The sequence below is a fragment of the Tympanuchus pallidicinctus genome, unplaced genomic scaffold, assembly GCF_026119805.1.
Source record: "Tympanuchus pallidicinctus isolate F22 unplaced genomic scaffold, pur_lepc_1.0 scaffold16, whole genome shotgun sequence".
Lineage (NCBI taxonomy): Eukaryota > Metazoa > Chordata > Aves > Galliformes > Phasianidae > Tympanuchus > Tympanuchus pallidicinctus.
In genome coordinates this window covers 2,917,449-2,940,236 of record NW_026294679.1, presented here as the reverse complement: position 1 = coordinate 2,940,236, position 22,788 = coordinate 2,917,449, and the positions used below count along the sequence as shown (strand labels likewise).

At 41.8% G+C, this 22,788-nt stretch overlaps 1 protein-coding gene across 1 annotated transcript; it reads right to left on the bottom strand.

Moving 5' to 3' along the window:
• Window positions 1–61: 61 nt before the first annotated feature.
• Window positions 62–17,729, bottom strand: DHX32 (DEAH-box helicase 32 (putative)). The gene is made up of 12 exons (XM_052677388.1): window positions 16,956–17,729; window positions 15,009–15,202; window positions 13,471–13,843; window positions 12,563–12,808; window positions 10,500–10,599; window positions 10,211–10,369; window positions 4,617–4,808; window positions 3,287–3,436; window positions 2,036–2,226; window positions 1,606–1,787; window positions 231–358; window positions 62–66 (listed from the first exon to the last, which is right to left on the bottom strand). The coding sequence occupies exons 1-12, from the start codon at window positions 17,223–17,225 to the stop codon at window positions 62–64; spliced, it is 2,190 nt and encodes a 729-aa protein (XP_052533348.1). The 5' UTR covers window positions 17,226–17,729.
• Window positions 17,730–22,788: the final 5,059 nt, after the last annotated feature.

Here is a 22,788-nt window from a genome sequence, read left to right as displayed (position 1 = left end):
TGCTTGCGACTTCTTTTGCTAATGAAAGTGCTGCTTTTCTGCTGCTTCCAGTAAAAAATATTTATTCTGGAAGTTCAAAATAATTACCTGAGTTAAGGTGGGAATGCACACAGCATGTACTGTTTCTATTCATATTTATCAAATATATGATATTTCAATCTAAAATCACTGAATAATGCATCTCTGCTCAGTGGGAGTTTGGGGGTGCTTTTCATTTTCTTTGTTGTCACTGTTAGTTTTCTGTTTCTCCTTGATGGCTGAAACAGGTGACAGGTGATCAATCACTTCCTGCAGAATATCCTTACTTTCACTAGGAGGAAGATTGCTAAAATAATACTGAGGTGCCAGCTCCACGAACCTGTTGAGGAAGTAAGAGAAAACATTATTATTTTTCAATTGCGCTGAGTTTTAATTGCATTTTGAAATCTTTGTCTAGCTTTTATCAGGCTCGTATCAAAAACAAGACCAGTGGCATGCAGTATACAGCTACAAAATGGACATTTCAACTCAAAACCAACAACTGTCTACAAGATGTAGTAGTGATTTATGTTTTCAGCAGGGTTGTTGGACCTGTTGTCCTCGTATTGTATTGGGGTGAACTACTTGTAGTTCAGTTCCCAGTGCTGCAGATTGCATTAAGTAGTAATTTTTCTGGATTTGAACATGTTTTTGGTTTGATATGAGTAGGAAAAAGGCTTTCTTATAAGCATTAGGAATAGAATAGGAAGGACATTAGAATTTATGTTGTCAGTACAAATAGGTTTTTGCAGATGAAAGACTTGTTCTGAATTTGTAAGCACTTAGTATGGAATGATTTGGCTGTCTGGGTGTTAACATGGCCGAAAGAAGATTTGCTGGAAAATAGCTTTCAGGGAACAGAACTTCCCAACTAAATTAATCTGAAAGTACACAAATGTGTTAACTCCTGCTTGATTTTTGCTCTATGTTTTACCTGTTAAGAAACTGCTGCATCTTGTATGGTGTTTTTTCAGTGGATTTATTGCTAACAGTTACAGTAGCAGACATTGAGACTCAGTGCCTCAACAGATTGGTTCACTTTAGGAAAAACAAAAGGCTGATTAAGAAATGTTTTATTTTGCAGTAAAAGGGTTGTGAGGATGGGGAGGAGTGCAGTTCTTCTTTTCTTTTAGTAACTTTGAGCTCTAATGCAGTTAGTGCTCTGAATAAAAGCAGGGGAATGAAGCAATGATAAGCAGTGACAGAAGAATACCAGCAACAAAGAAAGATTTATTCACTTATGTTTACTGGTTTGTATGAAGACCAGCACCACTTTCTTCACTTCAGTGATGCCAACTCCTCCTGCCTGACTAGGTATGAAGATTGTTCTTCTCTCTTATCCCAATTTGAAAAGTTACTTCATTTTTAATACCCTTTCTCAGAGAGAATCAGTTGTGCAAGGGATGATTTCTCAGCACTACCAGGAGAGAGATGTTTTTAAAACAAGGGAAAGGGAGAGGAGAAGACACAAGTTGGCTTCTCCAAGCATTGCTCTCAATATGCACTTGCTCCCTTACCCTGTTTATGACTTATTGCTTTGCTAGTGGAGAGATGAGTGAAGAAATGGTTTCACCTTAGTTAACTTACAGATGGGGTGATATTTCAGAGACCACTCTGATGGAATTGTCTTCTGAGATACTGAACTCGTGGAATAAAACCCACTCAGGACTCCTCCTGGTGTTATAATATGATGAAAAAGGATGAAGCTGGGCTACTTGTCTGTGTGTTAGCATTAAGTAGTTACCACAGCCATCTACATCACGAGCAATCTGAAAAGAAAAAGGGTTATCCATTACTTAACTGAATGTAGAGGATGCATAGAAATTAAGCCTGTGTTCAGATAGTTGCACAGAGAGAGCCACATTTCTGTGGGAAGCCAGGGACTGCTGAGGAAACGTCAGTCTGTGTATTTGAAGGGAATATGTCTGCATCAGACAGTTCTGTGAAATGATTCTACATGAGCTAACAGTTGTATTATGAGTTAACAACGCAGAAAGATAAAGGTGCATTTCCTTACTTGCATGAAGTAACCAGATAAGAGAGCTTTCTTAATGCTCAGTATATTTGCAGGTGATCCGAAGCCCGGTTCTGAAATGGGGAGTTCAATGCGCTTCATGATCTCTACTAGTTCAGCTCTGATGATTTCTGCCATCCTCAGTGCAGAACAGCTTAGAAAATAATTACGGCACCATTTTTCATTACTGCAGTCTGTGGAGGGAAGAAGAAGAGTGTTTTGGCTTAAAGCACAGTCCTGGTAGGTGCTGCTCACAGGGAAGTTGCTCTGTAAGATGCTCATTGACCGGTGCAATAGATTAAAAGCATTTTGGAGCGCGTGGCTCTGTCAGAGATGTCCAAAATGCTGTTATCAAAAGCCATCTGAACCACTTAGGCTCATTGCTCTTGTTTGTAAGGTGAGTGGGCAACACATGGTATCCTCACGTAATATCAGATTTTAACTGTCTTTCTGAGTCAAGACATTAAAGTCCCTTACTTGGTCTGTAAAAAGTAATAGTTCTGCACAGAATGAGTAGCAACTGTATTTTCTGTTTTTCTGGTTTCAGGCCAGGACACAGAACTGAAATCAGACTGGTAGTGCTGCCCATCATCATAATGCTGTTAAAGCACAGTTTGTCTTGGACCTTTCCAGCATTCAGCATTACTGAACACGGAGCAGTCCCACGTCCTGCATCACAGAGGCACTGTGAGCAGAGAAGTTGAAAGATGAACTGGCCTGACAGTATGGGTCCCATTATCTTCAGCTTTTATTTAGTATACACAAATCTACCATTCTAAGTTGAGTGAACCTGACCAAGATGCATGAGCACAGGTGAATGTTCTGAAGACAGCCTGTCTGCTGTATTTTTCCTCCCTTTAGCCTTTCTTTATTCATGAGCTATAAAGCCTAGTGATTGTTAGGCTGTGTTTGTGTCATGTCACACCTTAAACCTGGGTTATGTGCACTTGGAGGAGGAAGCATCTTTCTGGTTTTGTACAGTGACACATAAATGACAAGTGTAGTCAGCTGCTTACATATCCATGTTGGGTAAGGTAGGCTGTCCTCCTCAGTTACTTCTAATTATGTAATAAACCAGTGTTGTATTTGCAGTGGCAGCTACCTTAGGTGACTCTTCTTGCAAATTAACGGTTCTAAAAAGAATCATTCAAAAAGTGCTCATGAATCAAAGGCCAACAATGACTGTTCCGTTAAAAAAAAACCCAAAAACATGTTACCAGTGTGCTTTGTTTGGTCTGAAATGGGTGCACTTACACTGGCCTGCAGAGTTTGTGCTGGCTTCCCTGAAGGCATTGAAGACATTGATAAGAGTGAAGTGATCTCCTGCTGGGTGTGAGAATTTTCTCCAGCAGGTAAGAGCAATCTCTTCTGTTCCAGAAGGTGCTTGCAGGAAGCAATTAGGAGCTTAGGCAAAAAACAACACAGAAGCCAACAGTTATTAAAATTCATGCACCGACAAGACCCTCCAGCAGTAACTGCACTGGTGTTTGTGTTTCTTTTTCTCAGTTTCCTGTATTGGATTACTGCTGAACTGAATACACTGCATTCATATTTATGTGGCTTTTCCTTCAATCTCTTGTTTAGTAAATCTTCACTATGAGCACTGAAAGTGAGCAGCCTTCTCCCACACTGGTGCCAAAAATGCTTTGTAATAGCCTGGTCCAATCTGTCCACATTCCAAATGTGTGGTTTAACTTAGAAAAGAAGTAAATGTACTTACAAAATGCCTGAGTGTACCCTTATGTGCTAAAGTTCTACTTCTGTTGTGATACTGTGCTACCTAACTGCATCTTTTGAGATGGTTGAGCTTCTCAAAAACTAAAATGTGCCTATGCTCAGCCATTGGTGCTTGTTTTATTTACTTCAAAACTGTATCATGTTAAGGCCTGCTCACTAAGAATCAAACCATCTGGAGCATAAAAACAGTTTGCGCTGTAAGGAGATGGATTAGTGCAGCTTGGTTTCCTGTACATTCATGATTTCCTTGCTGCTTAAGGCTTTGCTCCACTTTCTATGCCAAGGATATTCACTGTGGGCAGAGTCAACAGTTCAATACTGTTTACAATTAGAAAATCCCTCTAATTTACAGCTCCAGTCTGTAACAAATGTGTGTGAATGTAATGAGATAAAGTTTGTTTTGAAGGAACGTTGTGCGTATGCTTTCTGGAGCAGGTTGCCCAAGGAGGCTGTGGATGCCCCATCCCTGCAGGCATTCAAGGCCAGGCTGGATGTGGCTCTGGGCAGCCTGGGCTGCTGGTTGCTGACCTGCACACAGCAGGGGGTTGGAACTGGATGAGCATTGGGGTCCTTTGCAACCCAGGCCATTCTGTGATTCTATGACAAGGTTGGAAGCTAATGGAACATCTGAAGTGTGGAAGTGGAGTGCTACTGACAAATCTGTCACTTGTGCTTCATTGCATGCTCAAAGTCTGGACTTAAACAGCCAAAGATACTCATTCAGGTGAAAAAGTAGAATATGAATAAAGCAAGTTTGCCTTTGGGCTGCCCCTGTGAGCAGCCTTGGGAAGAGTCTGAGGATTTGGAGGTGGCAGAGGCCATGCAGCAAGACATGAGTTGGGAGTACCTGTTACCATGGCTGCGATGGTGAGCATTTCATCAACGCACTCAAATTCACAAGAAGCCAGAATTGATTTTGACAGCTGTGGATCCAGGGGAAATTCTGACATAATGATTCCAAATTCAGAGAGGTTTCCGTCGTTATCCAGGGCTGCTAGGTAATCAAGGTCCTCTAAGGCTTGCATCAGGCTTTCAGGAGCTAATAAAAAAAGGAAAGATGATTCAAATTCTTGAGAATGGATTAAATATTATTTCAGTTATATAATATAATATATATTATATAATATATAACTGAATATATATTCAGTTATATATAGTATATTTCTTATGAAAAGCTTCATTTCTCATTAGAATGTTTCAGTTGTATATTTCCTAGAACACAATCTCTATCATTTGATAGTGGGTGATGATGATAGGGCTGGACATAGCTTCATCTTTTGTCTATCAGAGCAGTTCTTATCAAAAGTCAATACTGACTACTGACTGATGTTTTGCAAATAGTCCAAAATTGCTCAGAGAAGACACATTTCTTCTGTGTGTGGTGTTTGTAATGGTTGGGCAGAAGTTGCAGGTGTTTGGAATATCTGTTTTTCCTGGAGTGTTGTAGGGATGAGAAAGTAAGCCTGAGAACGAAGCAGAAATTGCCAAACCTCCAAAAAGTAATTGCTGGAGCATCAGAGGCTTTGGTGGATATGTGGGCACTCGGGCAGTGTGACTCATGGCTCCTGGCTCTTTTTAGAGGTAGATTTCTATTACAGATCTTACAGTAGTAAATTTTAGTATTATTTATGCTGGTTTGGTTTGATTTACAGCTCCCCTATTCTATTGCTGCAGATTCTTTCCCATTGCTCCAGCTGAAGAGCTGTTTGGTGTCTTTTCCTACAGATTTGTGAAGTTGAACTCCAGTCCCACTGAAGATTGGTGGCAAAAATGATCAGAGTTTGACAGAGGTGATCCCTTACCTGGAGCATCCAAGAACAAAATACTTGGGATGTTTAAAGAATGAAAAGTTACCTTACATCTGATGCACAATAAGTGGCAGAAAACAGTTATCAGTGACTGAAAGTACAGGGAGATTAAAGCCATCATTCAGACATGGAGTAATTACAGGGAAATCATGGGAAACTAATTTCCAGAAGTCAACAAAGCAGTTTGTGCCATAGGTTATGAAGTATACAGTTACCCGGAGGTCAATTTCGATCCCTTGATAGCATCAGTAATTTACATTTTTATGCCCAAGAATTAGCTGCCTTGAGATGTGTAAGCACAAATTACTTCCCAATTTTGCTATCAGTGTTTTAAGAATAAATAAAGTAACTCCTGGGTTTTATTGTGCTAGAAAGGCCAAGATAATAAAGGTAGATAAAGCAGGTGAAGGAACAGTAATAAAGCACAGAATGGAGCAGAGCTTAGTCTGCATTTTGAGACACAAGCTCAATCAATAAAAAAATCTTCATAAAGGCAGCAAAAGCTTGCCTGAAAGTTCCTCATGCTTTGATGTGTAGTTTCACAAAATGCAAGCTCAATAAATAAGATCAGTACAAATGCTTAAATATGGAGAGACGTCCTTTAAAGAATGGATGCCTGCATTGTCTTTTAATGGCTTTAGAGCAGCAAGTGTTGTTTTTAGGACTGCTGCTGCCATCGAGGCCAACAGAGGGGCTTCCCCAGCTGCTGCCTTTGCCAGCACTTGAGCAGCTGCCCGCCCCTGCAAGACAGAAAGGTGTTTCCTTATCCCATGTTTTCTCTCCCTTGCCTTTGTTCTTTGGCTGCTTGAGGTTGGATTGCTCACGGCTTGTCTCAGGGAATCTGGGCTCGTTTTGTTTAATTATGCAGCCGTTCCTTGTCATACCTGGACTTATACAGCAAATAAGAAGCTGAATGTTATTGATAGGATTGGAATTGTTCATGCATGGTTCCAAGCCGAATGTAACCGATGGTCTCAGTGCCTCAGGCTTTTCACAACTTCAACATGAGCAGAGTTGTTTCTAAAGGCAGCTACAGCTTTTGCCTTTGCTGTATCTCACCCTGCAGGTTGGAACCTGAAGGCCTTACTGTGTGATAAAATGAATACACAAGTACTACTCTTGATGCAGCAGGATGGCTGATTTAGCAATTTGCCCAAAGTTCTACAAAGAATGAATCAGTACTTAAGAGGATTTAAGGTAGGGTTTTGTAGTGGAAACCCTCTGTCATGGCCTGAAACAGTGATTAAGCACCTGGTGGAAGGCAGGGCCAACCCAAGAGAGCTCAGGTGCATGCAATGACCCTGATTGATTGGAAGGGCTGGAGCCAGGATCCACCTGTTCCCAGACCACATTTAAGGGCTGGCAGTGGAGGTGAGGGTATCTATCTAGAGTTCCCTGGGTATCTGAGGTCTTCTAAAGGTAAGCAGTTTTTCTTCCTTTGTTTCTGTGTTTGTGGCTGCTGCACTGGGACTTGTTCTCATTTGCAGCCTAGGATTGTGCCGTTCTGCTAATGTTGCTGTACTTTCCATTGCATTATAGGTTTCTTGATAGACCTTTATTTGTAGAGAAGTAACTGTTAGGAAGTTAAAGCTGAAATGGATGCTGGGATAGTAGATAGTTGGAGCTCGGACAAAGACACTCATGCTATCAATTCCGTAGCTGTTCTCTTTACACTATAATTGGTCATTAAAATCCCTTTTCCAATCTCATAGCTTGTAGGAATCCCAGTTACCTTTCTGCTCTTTATGTCCCAACACACGAGCTGGCGATGGTCCCTGCAGGACAGTCAGCCCAGGGACCAACCAGCTTTTCATTATTCAATGTATAATGCTATTTAATCAACTAAATGCAGAAATTAAAGCGTCAAAGAATGAAGAACTGAACTGAGGGTATAAATCTGCTACTAAGTGCTCTTCTAACCTTCATGGTTTGTCTTTAAAAACTGTGTTAGGCTTTGTCTAATAAAAACAGCAATCTTGTCTCTGATACAAGATGAAGTTAGCCGCACTTACACAACGCTTGGTATTATGGATATTCTAGGAGTACCTTGTAGGGGTTATAATAGCACAGCTCTCAAATGCCAAGGCATCCATAGCCATCAAGTATTCTAATGTGAAAGTTGCTGATGATGCTGTGCTAATGTGGAAACTGCAAACTGCTTTCACCTTGATTTCGTGGAATTGCCAAGGTTGGAGAAGGCCTCCAAGATCATCATCCAGCCCAACTGTCCACCTACCACCAATACTGCCCCATTGAACCATATTCTTCAGTACCACGTCTGAATGTTTCTTGAACACATTTCATATGAAAGTGGCTTAGCCTGTTGATTTGTATATTGATTTCCATAGTTTCAATAAGGTTTTTCCAGTTATGTGGGAAAACACGTAATATTGCAGCCATCTATAGGAAGAAAGTTATTCTCTCCCATTATATAATGCCATAATCAGTTAGATCTCATTAACTGATAAAAATGCACGGGCATCACTATTACAGTGGCACAGGAACTCATGTAATGCACTTCAGAACTGCACTGCCAGATACATTTTCGTATGGCTCATGAATCCTAAAAAGGGTAACGAGCCTGCTGCATTTGCTCATCTCAGTTATAGCATGAATTAAACACAGCAGCTGTAAGCCTGACATGTTTGTTGCTCTCATAATGCAGTAATGAGTCAGAGTTAATCCCAGCTTTTATTTTTCCTAGAAGAGCAGGAAAAAAAACTAAAATCTTGTGCATGTTGCTGTTGAACACGAATAAAATGTTTTACTGATGTCTTTTCTTTGCTTATCTGCTCTGTGTTCTCTGCTCCACGTGCAGGGAATGGACTGAAGAAGTGCTTCTCTTTAAATTCTTTGTGCATCTTGTTAATTTTTCTATATTTCACTGCTCTAAAACTGGATTTCAGTGTATTTTTGATTTTTCTGTTCACCAGTTCGTGGCTGTACATTTGTATTTTGCCTCAGTGAAAGCATCACTTGGGTGAGGAAAAATTTACCCTGGGTTAACAGGATTCCACCTCTCTTCTCCCACCTCCCTTGCAAACAAAACTTGAGTAGGTCGACTGAACAGGAATGGTGCATGGGAAGCTTGTCTTCTGTTGATTCTATGTGTGAGTGAATGGCTGCAATGCATTTGCTCCCTTTCCTCAAAGGTAAATCACATGCATGAAGGAAACTGAGGCTCTAAAGAGCCATAGAGTAGTCAACTTCAGGACAAACCATGCTGGGGAGCAGTAGGATGGCTAGTCTGCCTTAGTATCTGTTGCTCTGAACTTGGCTCAGCTGAGACAAATAAGAGTGTGCTGAAATACTGCCCTGCCTTCTTGTTTGTTGTGTTTTTCCAGTTGATCTTATGCCATTTTTAGCTGAGGGTGGGCAAGCTACTAAAATCCATCAGCTTCTATGAACCCAAATGATCTCCTGCAAAGATAACAAAGTTTTCTGGGGAAGCTAAAAGCTGTTGCACCAGAAAGCATACTTTCCATCTCTGGTAGCCATTCCCTTCACCTTTTCTGCAAAAGTCCCTTGCAATTTATAGACCACAGGTGCGTGGCATTTACTTGAGTTGTGCCAGCTGCTGTCGTCAAACAGCTGAATCTCCTTGCAAATATCCTTACAGCACAGTCTTCTCATGCATAGTTTCCCTCTCAAAACAGAGAAGCTGAAAAAAATCCAATTAACAATTCCACTTACAATGTAGCACTATGCCCAGTGCTGGGAATTAAGCTTTGCTGTGATTAATTAGGGTGCACAACATGTAAAGGACGTGCGGCGGTTCTAATTCCAAGTGTATACGGGGAAGAGGAGAACAGTTTAGGAATTCCTATTGGCATGAGAAAATCATCATAAATGAAAAAGCAACAGGTCACGTGATCCCCAAATCAATTATATCAGTAGGTCAGAATGGAAAATACCCTTCTGTGGGAAAAGGACCCCAAATGTGAAGTCAGTGAAATAAAACAGAAAATCAGCAACAGCTTTCCTTGCAGTCTTGCCTCAAAACTGAGCGTTTCCTGTCCGGTATTGGAAGTTTACTGATAAAATAAACCCAAGCAATGTCCTTAAGCAATGGCTCATTGGAAATTTGCGGTGGGGGATGCTGCAGGGCAAAGACTCATTTCCTCTACGTGCATCCCTGAGGTAGCAGTGGTTTATTTGGGTTGTAAACCCTTGATTAAAGGAATGTATTTTGTTTGGTGTCTGTGTGATGACTTGCACAATGGGACACAAATTTTCTCTGTGGGCTTCAGGAAAATAGTGGGAAACCTAGGTGAGAAGGTGCTTGGAATTTTGATTTAAAGAAAACAGGAAATTCAAATTCCATGCAGATACATTATGATCTTTTTCAGAGCACGTGGTTCATTCTCGGAAGTGTTTTACAAAGGGCAGCTATTGCACTATGAACCATCCCAGCAGTAATTGGTAAAAGCAGTGGCAGGGATATTGCAAGTATTTCATTAAGAAATCATAGAATCATAGAATCACCAAGGTTGGAAAAGACCTAAAAGATCACCCAGTCCAACCGTTCACCTATTCCCAATAGCTCCCACGTACTGTGAATAACAGGGCAAAATTAATCCTGAAATAACCAGAAAGGTCATGTAACCTATATGGAAAATCAGTGCATCGTTACCTGGCCTGCTTAGGAATTCACAGTGTCTGAAGCCAGCTATATCCATCCTCTTCAGGAAAAGAACCATGCTGGTTAGGTTGGATTCCTGTATTTTGGCTGGGAAATCTGGTTTCATTTCTTTGTATGTAAATTCTTCAGGATACAAACAGAAGAGTTTCCCTGGAAAAATTTTTAGGAACGTTATGGTTTTTTTTTTTCCATTTCTAGCATTGTCCCATTAATTCTATGAATGGTTTAGGCTGCTGGGTTGGAATGTTGTGCTGATAACTGTTGATACTGATAACTGTACCTGATGGAGACGTGCTCAGCATTTGTTTGTGCATCTCTGCTTGGGCTTTGCTGATTGGCTGTGTTGTAACGGACTCTGCTCTGATTCTTGGATTGTACACCTTTAAATGAAAGAGACAGTGAGCATCAGATGAGTGAGGACTACAAGTGTAGTAATGGTCTGTACCGAATTTTTGTCTAGGTTATTGTACACAATCTGTAGTAACAGTCCTATTTCTCCTTATAGTGCATATTTCACCAGCATGGAAATAAGAACAGTCTGCACTCTGATAAATTGACAGATGCTGAAGTTTTGCAGTCGCTCTGTGGATGTAATCTTAAGATAAGTGTTGTTTCTAAAGAAATGTACCCTACTGAAGCATAAGGCATAGATCTAATGGTATCACCAAGAAAAGCATCAGAAAAGCTTATTTATTTCTTCCGGTGACAGAATCCCAGCTCTATCTGATAATGTTCTGCACCATAATTCCAGAGTTTTGTCTTTATGCTGAAGCTCAGGACACAGGGACTGTCATCAACACATACAAGGCCCATTCTATTTTTTCCCCTTGTTGCTTTTGTTCTTTTGTTTTGATGCAACCAAGGAGCTGATTCCCTCACTTTGCCAGCCACCAGGTGATGGCCAGAAGCTTCTGTACAGGTAATGGCTGGATAGGGCAGTTTTCTAATCAAGTCATCTAATTTGATCTTGTCTGCTTTAAGCAGAATTTTAATCAAAAAGAGAAGATGTGTTTCAGTACAAGGGACAAATCTGGGTATATTCATTATATATCCCACCTGCCAGACTTCAGTGGGAATTCCTTCTGCACGAAACCTTGCCTGCACTGAGCTGACTTCCAGCAGAGTGGATTGAATGTACATTTGATTTGCTGAGAAATGAATATTAGAGGACTGAGCTTCTGCTGTTATGACAAAGTAATTGAGTTGAAGGGGTAAAAATGGTGTAATTAATAAAGGCGATGTGACAGCCGTCAGGGCTGTGCTGAAACTGATTTGTTCCCATCCCAAGCTCTGGCTTCTGCTTCAGGCTTCAGACTGAAGTGTAAGTGAGATTAGTTTCAGTCATCACCTGGAACAACAGCTGTAGTTTCAGAAATGACTCTGTTATGCACATCCTAATTGAAAGCTGCATTTCAGCCTTTGTTCCTTTCCTACAGAGGCAGGACTATTTTTTCTTTTCCCCTTGACTTAAGGCTGAGTTATTTTACAACCCCCAAATGAGAAACTTTAAAATGACAGTGTTAGACTTGCTTTTTTTGCAGTGATAATGAGAGGGTGGTGTTAGTTCCTGAGCTTCTGCCTGAAGTAACACTCAAGGCTCATCAGAATTAACAGTCCCTCCTTGAAAATGGTAGGAACACTTAAATTCAGTTTGGGTGATTGAGTAGTGGATTATTTGAAGATACCTGATCTTGTTCCTTTGGCCTATTAGTGGGATACCCTTTTGCACAGTAGGATGTGTTAGTGCAGCCATGAAGCCAACGTGCAGCTTTCCAACACACAAAGTGATTTATCCTTGCATAGTTGGTCGTTCTTCAGGACTCAATATCAGTTTTTTATAAACAAAATAAATAAACTCCAGTTTTGCAGCTGCACCAGCTCTTCTCAGAATAGGGTGGAAAACAAGAACCGAGGACACAGAATGAATTCATTCATTCAGTGAATTGCAGCATTTTGAGATGCTTGGAGGGAAGCAGATATGCCAAAGGAGCAGAGGCAGCTTTGAAAACACGTGGTTCTGTCTGAGCATTCTTCTGTGTTATGTGATCTGTGGCATTACACTGCTGGTGCAGGAATTAATGAAACAAGCAGTGGGGTTAATCTCCTAAACCAACAGGTAGCCAAGAAATGACGATATTTTGCTCCATGCATAAGATGCTGAAGACACACCGATGTCTATCAAAGTTATTCGTGATAATTGAAATGTGAAAAATATTATAGAATCTGGCTTACGAGAGCATGGAAAAATATGTGATTCCTTAGAAGCTATTTGCACCAATCTGTACCTTTCCCTTTGTTACACGGCTCGTTTTGGGCATCCTGGTTTTGTTTAATGTTACCAACCTTTCTTCTTTCCACACCAACGTCGATGACAAAGGTTACGTTCTTAATCTGAATCAAAGATTCTCCAAAGCTTGTGGTAAGCAGCACTTTTCTTCTGTATTTCTGGTAGCATTTCTGTTTGTCTTGCTTTGGTTTGGGAATTAAGTCAATTCTTGTGGGGTATAAAGGAACTGGGATGAGCTCTCCGAGGTCAGGATTTGAATTAGACTGTTCCTGTCTGATCATTTGGGAGGCTTTCTCAATGTCCTGTAATCAGGAGAAATGATTTAGTATTTTACTCGTTAATATGAAAAATAAATATTGTTTAGTTATAAAGCACTCATTTCTAAAATAAACTTGAACCACGTATCAAACTGTAATGTTTTAATCTTAGAAGAATAGCTGTTATAGCATAAAGCCAAAATTGATCCTAAATACACGTGGGAATTTGACAGAGCTGGGAATATCTGTGCTTTTTCCTGAGATGTCTCTTTTTCCTGTGCATTTTTCTGAATGCTCATCTCTAGATTTAATCATATCCAAACCAACCTCCAGGGGAAGACAGATGAGCATCAGTGTAATGTGGGAACGGTGAGGGTGAGAAGCTATGAAATGGCCCCTAAACTTCACGTATATGGGATATGTATGCATCCATGTTGACTTAGGTCTAAAGAGAAGGGCTGTCTGCTCAAACAGGCAGGCCTGAGAGTTCTGTAGCAGATATTCCAGTGCCCCACTGGTATCCCCTTTCCAGCTGGCCCCAAAGCTGTGGATGTGGCTGCATCCCCAGAGGTGGCTGCCTCTGGGCATGGTGCTTGGGCAGAGCTCTTACTTGGGTTGCAACAACGTACTTGTAGGTTATGTGAACACACAGATGAGAATCATTTCTTGATTGAAACCATAAATACTGGAGCCAGTCGATCACTCACTTGCTCGCATGCCAGGAAGATGACGATGTCACCCTTCTCCTTCGTGTGGTGCAGCTCAAAGAGCAGCCTCAGTGCAGACAGAAAATGGTCCTTTGGCATGCTGCAGGTGTATACCACCTCTGCCTGGTGCTCATTTTCCACCCGGATGAGGGGGACGCTGCCGCAGAAGTCCTTCAGCTTGCTGGACATGTGGGGGGCAGTGAGTATCACCAGCCTCAGGGCTGGTCTCGCTCTCAAGACATGTTTAAGAACACCAAGCAGCACATCGGTGGGAACAGTCCTTTCATGCACATCATCCAGAATGATAACTCCATAAGAGTTCAGAAGAGGAGCAGACATCATTTCCCTCTGCAGCATATCATCTGTGCAGTATCTGCGCCATACAAATGGAAAACTGCAAAGTTTCATGAAATATTCAGGTTTGACTGTACAGAATTAATTCAGGGTCTTGAGGACAGCTTTGCTTTTTCTGTTCTAACAAGAAAGACTCGATAAGAACAGATACTGTCTGTTTTGTGGACTACCACAGTCTCAACAACCTGTATTCTTTAAGTGTCTGAAAACTCAGTGAAAGTCAGCGATGCTAAATGGCATTATAGTTGAAAGGACAGAAGACTCAAGGCAAAAGAAGAAATAATTCCCTCCTAAGATCATAACTTACCTTTCTTTTCATCTTCCAAGCCTTCTAAGCATATTGCACACTGTAACAAACCCTTGTGCTGTGAAGTAGTACTTTCAGGTAAGGAAATGAAGTTATGCACACACACAGGGCATGCCAGAATGAAGGTGAGGGATTGATTCGTACCATAATGCCCTCCCCACTTCTATTCCTATGACTATTTAGGGAAATGGAGATGAGGGAGGTGGGACCAGGTGACCTTCCAGGTCCCTGCCAACCCGTGCCATTCTGTGATTCTATTCCTGCTACACAGAGGTTTGTTGGCTTGTTGTTTACTTTTTTCAAGGATGTTATTTTTGCTATGTTGCTCAATAGGACCTTGAATCTTCTTGATCAAGGTTTTGACACGTAAATGTTGGATGAGAATAGGGCTCATCCTCCTTTTCCATCAGGTGTAGGGCGAGATGCTGTAGGGTGAGGGTCGCACAGTCTCCCTAAAGAGAAAGGGCACGCAAAGGGACAAGTGGCTGAGCTTGATTTGATGGAGGTGAGCGCTGTGCTTTGCACTGGAAATGTTTATGTGGCTGGGAAGTAGCTGGAATCTTGCAAATCACTCCTTTTCAATTAGCCAACACTCTGATTGCTTTTAAATTCCAGCTTTACTTCTCTTGCAACTATGAACACTCCTGTGTTCATAAACTAGAAGACAGAGAAAGAAAGAGCAGAACGATACGGAGTTTGCTGAGATGGCGAAGCATGGCATTACCCCATTAACAGCTCTACAACAGGTAAGTACAGAACACCATTTTCAGTCTCCATCATGAGGGTTGGAGCTGTGTGGCCCTTGAGGTTCCTTCCAACCCAACCACTCTGTGGATCTACAGTGAGGGTCTGCGTTAGGGGTGAGAAACGCACCAACCTGAGGATGGTTTCTGTAGTACAGCAGCTCTCAAAGGGGACAAAGTACCCGACTTCGTGGCCCACGTTGACGTCCATCTCATCAGCTGCACGCAGGGCCAGCTGCACTGCCAGCTGTCCGTGTGTCTGGGAGCACACAGCTGCACCGTGCCTGCAGCCAGCAGCCAGGCAGTGCTCAGCACACCACTGAGGGACCTGCGGTGGGCAAGGACAGTGCTTAACACCTCTAATGGGGACTGAGATGCAGAAGGAGAAGCGGGGGAGAACAGAGCCCACCTGAGCATCAGGTGAGTATCATTTCTGGTAAAATACTAGGCTTACGTGTATGTTACATCTTAACCTTGTTTTAGGAAAAACATCAGCTGAAAGAGCCGATACTTGTTAAGAAGTAGTTTGTTGGTTTTATCTAATTTGCAGTCAATTACACGGGAGAAAGACTCTCTGCTTCAAGAAATATCCCAGGCTTCTATGCGCTATCTATTGCAATTCTATTCCCATGCACTATGTGCATTTTCTGTGGCTGTTTTTTGCTTGAGAATTCTTCTCTGCTATTTGGAGTTGCAGGCTTATTTGTTTTATATAGACAGGCTCTGAGCAGCCTGGTCTGGTGATTGGAGACCCTGCACGTAGCAGGGGGGTTGAAACTAGATGATCACTGTGGTCCTTTTCAACCCAGGCCATTCTGTGATTCTGTGATATATTACTGTGGCAGCAGACTTGAATGCTCCTATTGGGTATTGGCTCCAGTGACGTGTTTTACCATTAGTTCTCTAAATTGTGCATTCTTACAAAAAAGAATTTGCTCTTAGCTGGAGTGAGAGAAGGACCATGGGGCATGGCTCCTTCCTGAGAACAGCCCCAAACTCCCTGACAACTCCACCTTCCCTTATGCCCTTCCTGCAAACCTTCTCTATGCCCTTCCTGATCCAGCATTAATCAGAATAAAACCACGCTTTCCAAGTAAGAATATGCACTGAATCCAGCACAGGTATTGCAGAGCTTACAGTTTCTGCTTAGAGTTTGGTGTGCTCGTGGACAAAAAGAGGATCAAATGGTGAGTTTAGTCAATAAAAAGGAGGAAAAAAGTCTCCAGCTGAACAGAATGACAGTCAGTGTCAAAGGAATGGTTTATTGCTGAGTAGTAAGACCTAAAGAATTTTAGCTTTGGCCTCTCTGAAGAGAGTAGAAATGTGCTATAACTTCAGCATGGGAGGGTTATATCTGATGTGCTCTGTAGCACAGTGAGAGTGTATAGTTGGAAGGATTTGAAGTTGAGGTGTGATGTATTCTGCCAACAAAGTAAAATTTTACAGAACATATGCTGATAGATATAAGAGTACTTTATACATAATTTTCTCAAGGTTATTTGTATATTCGGTTCTGAACTTTATATGACAGGATCTTATACAAGCATTCCTCAGTCAGAGTTTAGAAGGGGCTCAGTGTTTTGAAATTTAGTGTTTAGAACATAGAAAGTTGTCGTTTGAGATTTCTGTTTGTTTACAACACTGCTTTAGGCAACTGAAATGTGTTGATCTTCATGGCCCTGGAGCCTGAATGGCATTGTGTGAGTAAAACAGGTTGTAAGGGACCAACAGAAGTCAGCATAGATTGCTTGCAAGTGCTCACAAAAAGTTATTTACATGTGCCTTTATATATATTTTTGCATCTATATTTGAGTGACTGCATCTTCTGGAATAGCAGTTCACTACCAATCAAAACCAGGCTCCAGCATATCATAAATCTGGGTATTGGTATATCTGGTGTAAATGAAGGCCGGTAGCAGTGAGTAGGAAGCTGAACATGTTTCTTTTTCTGTTTAAAAATCTGTGCTAGTAGTATTAATAGATTTATTTAATAGTGTTACCACCTAATAGTAACTCTGAGAAGCGTGCAATAGTCAATGTTGTAAAGCTAAAAACCCAGCAGAGCATTTCCTAACACTCACCTGGGAGCTCTTTCCAGTCTTCGCGTCTCCCGACACAATCACAACTTGATGATGAAGCAAACTTTCCATGAAGGCACATCTCACTTTCCATATTGGCAGTTCTTGTCTTTCCTTCATAAGCTTATAGTAACGGGAAGAGTAAGGCAAGCCGTCGAAAGGATTGAGCTCCAAATCTTCTCCGTACACCAGTATCTCCTCTTCCTCACCATCGCTGCTGTCAAGTAATTCTGAAGTGCAGTGGCTCTCTGGGGAAGTGTTTAAAAACTCCATTTTTCTTACGTGTGCCACTCCCAGCAAAACCACATTAGCAGTGGAGGGGGAACTTTGTACTGATGGGTCACGCGGGCTCTGTAAACCTGGGGAAATCCATTCCTGCTTGCTTTGGGATCAGTGTCTCCCAGCTTTTCAGCTGAAAGGTTCACCTGATGCTCCGTCTTGGGGTCCAGCTTCTCCGATTGTACCACTGCAAACCTCAAGTAAACATATTCAGAATGTACTCCAAGCTTCAAAATAGCGTTGATTGACCCAGCAGATGTCTAGCAGTAGCATTTCTTGTGCTTTACCAACCACTTGAAGTAGCACGAGCAGCAGGCAGCATCTCTGCTGCTGCAGAATAACGGGAAAGGAACGTGGAACTGACAGGACTTGTTGTTGTCCCCAGGCTGCTCAGTGCTGCTAATCCCAGAACAAAGGCTTCATCCTGTGAGCAGAGCTGGCACTGCACTGCTGGGAACAGCCAGCAGCTCGGGTTTGTTGATTTAGAAAGCAGCAAAGTGTCTTTTCATGCCCTGAGTGTATTAACGCTGCTTGGGAGTCCTGTAAGGCTGTAATTAGAAATCTAAACTGTATCTAATCCATTAAAAAAAAAAATAATAAAAAAAAAATGCTGATTCTAACATTTCAAGAAAGATGAGGGAAGCACTGATGTAAAGTAACTCTGACTCTTAGGACTCAAAAATAACAAAACGGAGGTTCCTAATCTTGACTGTCTGCCTCGTAACGCAAATATTAAACAATGCTTCTAGTTGCAGAGGAAAGCCTTTTGTTGAGCAACATATTGATAATGCCTTGACAAGCATGCTATGAGCACGATGCTTTTCTACTTTTCCTATCTCAAGGTTTCTCTGTATGAAGTAACATAGTAAAAATCATTGCCTTTTCTTACAGGTTTTTCTTGTTTCGTTGTTTTGGGATTCAGTGCTGCTAAGGCGTTCTTTTACGACAGCAGCATAGAGAACCAACAAAGTAGGAGAAAATATCTTTGTTCAGCAGCTGGAATATCTCAACCCAAGTGAGTTGAGTTATGTGCTGCTCCTAGAACAGGCTGTTGTTGGCATTCAGCGTGGCTGGCAGCGAGGGCTGACTGACTGCCCACTGTGGGGGCCAAAGCCAAATGCAAGCTGAAGGAGCAGCCCTGGAAGGCAGAGGGACAGGTGAGTGATCTGTGCTGCACAATGTGCCTCGGGTGAGCCATCTGTGGGGACACTGCTGATGGATGGCCATCCCCATGAAGGTGACAGGAGTCTACATTTCGTGCTCGGTGACACCAAGTTAGGTTCATGTTCAGCTGGGGATGGAGCTTCTCATCCTGCTGTGACCTTGGTGGGTCCTTGGGCTCTTGATTTTCTGTTACATCCTTCCCTGTTAAATTGCGTGAAATCCTTCTGAGCTTGATGTCGTTTAGATCTCTGCCTCTCTCAAATGTGGTTCAAATCAGTCAATAGCGTGCAAATGTTCTGAGGGAACTAACAGAGGACATTCCTAGAGGTTGTTTCTCCTCATAACACAGCTTAAATGACATCAATTGAAGAGGCTAATTGCTATTATCCTGCATTTTTTTGCTACTCATCTTTCATATGCAGTAGCAGTGTGTTCTCTTTAATTTCTTCAGCTACAGTATAGGTCTGTTGTCCTCAAAACATAAGAGGGCAATGATATTTTTTTGCACGCTGGAGTTGGAGCTGGGTGGTTGTTGAAGTTGCTTGCAACCCATGCCATTTTTTGCTGTGATTCTATGATTGAACAAATTTGAATTTCTGATTCTACCTCAACTTTTGTTTCGTTGTTTTTACTTTTTCATACCTGTAATGGAGAGGAAAAACAGGCTACCAACTCGAGAAGAATTTTTGCTATTTGGAACCCAGATGCAACAGAACTAATGTTCTTCTCACGGTTGCACAGGTTTTAGTAGAACAAGTTGTTAACTGATTTAAAGGATTTGTCTGCACTGAAATGGGCTGTGGACAAGCTTTATCCTGATCTGCAGCCAGGTACCAATGGAACGCTTTGAGCCTCATCATGTAGCACCGGCCCAGCAGCTCTCTGCAGCCAGCATCCCTGGCATTTGAGGAGACCAAAGAACACAGCCAAGGGCTGGGCTGGGGGAGTGATCGAACATTGCCTTTGTGAATTCAGACATCCAAGCAGCAGCAGCTCATAGCTGCTCAGTGTGCCTCACTGCTGAGACTCAGCCATTTTAATCCAGAGCAAGTTTCTGAGCTTGTGTTCCTAGTTCTAAAGCGTGACCTCAGGATGTCTACCTGCTCTGTCTTGCTCCTGTTGCCCCTTTGTGCTACCTGCTCTGAACCTTCTCACTGAACATCTCCTGTAGGTCCACTTCACATGTCCTCAGGGCCACTGAGCGTGCTCCTGGCTTTGGCTTTGCTGTTGGGTGAGGTCTCTTCTTCCTCACGGAGTGTTGCACCGTTTTTTGAGAGGGCTTCTTGTTTGTCTCTTCAGATTGCTGTCATTCCATCTTTTTTGGCACAGGCTGCCAAGGAATGGTGAGGTCACCATCCTGGAGATGTTCCAGTACAGCAGAGATGTGGCACTGAGGGTCGTGAGCAGTGGATGCAGTGTGGTGGGCTGGGGTTGGGCTTGGGGATCATTGAGAGCTTTTCCAATCTTCGTGATTCTGTGATTCTATCAGGCCCTTCGGGATTTGCCAGATGTACTTTTTAACATAATACAGTGAGATTTAGTTAATTATAATAAATAACAGGAACGCCCACTGCAGATGAGTGCTTGTAGTAAATGGGAGGATAAGCTGCTGTCAAAGATATCAATGAGAACTTTGCTATTGGTTGAAATTATACGTTGTGTTCAGTGCTTGTGATAATGTGTTGTAGCAAAGCAGTAAATAACATGTTACATATTCTCTATCCTTAATAAAGCCTTGCTAATGTAGGCACTCTTCAGAGCTTTCCCATTGTATCTTTGAGAGGAGGAGGATTTTCTGTGCATGAATTATATAAATTAGTAGTATCAGTGGTAATACAATGCTCTTTCTTTCTTCCATTTTTCTTCCCTGGTTTTGGCAGCAATAGTTTACAACAGTAATGGAAATTTAAGGAGGTGACTTCTTTCCCAGAAATGTCATTTAAATACAGGGCTTCAGATTAAATTTTAGATGATATTAAATCCTCATTTCAGAGCTTTTCCACGATAAAATGGGACAGGACAGGGTGGGTGTCCTTGTATATAGCACATGTGGAACCTGTATGCACAAACCCTCTGGATTTGATTGCAGGGGGAGCAGTGCCAAGCACTCATAGATCCTGGAATTGAGGACATCACCATGATTTATGGAGTCTTATTACTAAAAACGACACTTTAATAGTCTCTGCAGGGATATTTTTTTGGTTGCTTTTTATACTCATATGAATATGAAAGTTTGGTGCCTGGCCAACAGACAGCAAGCAAATGTGGAAAAAGATCCCTCTCACTGGAAGAGTGTGTTAGCATTTCTGTTGGCCTACTGGCAGCAACACCTAACCTTGCTTACGCTGTAATGCATTACTGTTTATCGAGTACGCTGTAAAACTAAAATAGAGCATTTCCCTCCTATCCAATAGTTCTGAGTCACTCTTTTATTGTGTTTTAATTTCCACTTACGATTTTGTTGGCTGGTAAAATATTATTTGTTTTGTGTTTTTTGCTCCTGAAACATTGACAGATTGATTCAGAACAAAGTGTTTCAAGTCAGCAACCGAAAAGCCAACCTTTAACTCACTGGTTGCCCAGTTTTGAATGAGAACATTATGTTTTCTGAGCTGAAACTTTGCCATTTACGTGCACAAGCAGTATACTTGCTTGATTCTGAGTCTTCCTTTGCATATTTATTAGGGTAAAACTATGAAAGACACTTGTTATTTTTTTCTTGCTTGCTGATTGTGGATTGAGATGGGAATTCAATTAAAAATCGCAACGTAGTTATTTCACATGGTAACTTTGTTTAGAAATAATAATAATAAGAAAAATCTTTTGAACTTTCTATTAAATTTATTAAAATCAGAAAGTGTAGTCATGGAGCTGTTGCCCTGAGTGGATGTTTCTGGATTAGCATAATCCTACAAGATTTTAAAGATGTTGTGATTTTAATTGTCTGTTTTCTTCCTTCAATTGACTTCCCACAACAAGTTACTGTTATTATTTTTCTCCTCCCCACCTCAAATGAGTTAATTGTTGACTTGAATTAGATTCAGACCAAGAAAACATTCTCCTTTCACGTGTAGCCTTTAATGGCCAGAGGCTGCTTTGTCATTCCAGTAGACTCTGGTACAATGCAGTGACTTCGCTAAGCTCAGCAGTGGGAATAAATGCTGATTTCTGCCAATGGGTCATAGTGAGTTCACGTCTTAATACAGGTTATTTTGAGATGCATTTAAAGTACGTTTTGTTTTTAAAAAGGGAAGTTATACAGATTCAGTAATTTATTAATCATTTATTTTGCTCCTCATCCCTAATTAACAACATGGGCAATTGTAATTGGAGAAAACTAACATGCTTTTGTAGACCTTGTCCCACAAGACCAGTGTATGGAACTAGGCTTCTTCCTGTGCCTGGGAGTCAGGAAAAGGAGATGAGAAAGGTGGGAAACCACTGCCAGAACCACCCCATCCCTGTGTCATCTCCAAGACGGGACCACGACAACTGGCTTGGTATGGGCCACAACCTGAATGCCATGAAATTTTGGAACGAGAAAGTTCCTAAGTTCTTGTGTGTTACCATAGGTATTACCCACATGTTGTGCTTAGTGAAACCATTCTCATTGCTTGCAGTATAGTTGTGTTAGGACATTATCCCCAGAGCTGTCAGCCAGCCATCAGAGCTGTTTGTTTGCTCTTTGTTTGACTGTTGGCATAAGATGTAAGCTGGTGGCTAGGCCGATCTTTTGCAAATACTTTTTTATCCTGAGTCATTTTAGAGAATGGCTGTAAATGTTGTTTAAACACCAGGGCATCTTAAGAAGACAGATGATAGGAGTCTAAATGGAATTTTATTCTAATTTATCAATGTTTTTCTATGTAATCGGATATCTTCATCTGCTTTCTATTCTCTTTATGTTGTAGAAAAAGCAAGGCCAGCATTTTCTTTTCAAGCTGTTAGCATAACAGCCAGGCGTTCTATAGGCTTCATGCTTTCCAGAGCTGGAACAGCAGGAGGAGGAGGAGGAAGAAATAGAGATAATTCATCAGGAAAAGAATAAAGGGTATTTTGCACTTGGAACTGAGTTGAGATGAGGAGTCAGCGAGGCAGTGCTAGCACGGTTTGTTCCAAATGACAACAGAGAAGCCTGGGCAGGGGCCAGGCCATCTGACGGTGGTGACAAACCTGGTGGAGCTGGAGGAATGCCGGACTGGTTGTTGGGGCTTCAGCTCTGCACACTACTGGGAAACGCTCCCTGGAAAGTCTCTCAGAGCGAGCTGGGAACTGGTTGTGAACATTGTAGTGGCAGGGTTGTGTTTTTCTTTGAATGTGAGGGTTGAAATATGTTCATGGTCTGGAACATGACTTGTAGGGAGATAAACCGGAACATATGGAGGGGATGTGG

Bases quoted from the DNA above. Each gene is read 5' to 3' on its own strand.
- DHX32 (XM_052677388.1), bottom strand. From the start codon at position 17,225: ATGGAGTTTTTAAACACTTCCCCAGAGAGCCACTGCACTTCAGAATTA. The intron at 12,809-13,470 runs GTGAGTGATCGA...TCCTGATTACAG, and splicing joins TCTTCCTGGCATGCGAGCAA to GACATTGAGAAAGCCTCCCA. The intron at 1,788-2,035 runs GTAAGGAAATGC...TTTTCTTTTCAG, and splicing joins TATCTGGTTACTTCATGCAA to ATTGCTCGTGATGTAGATGG.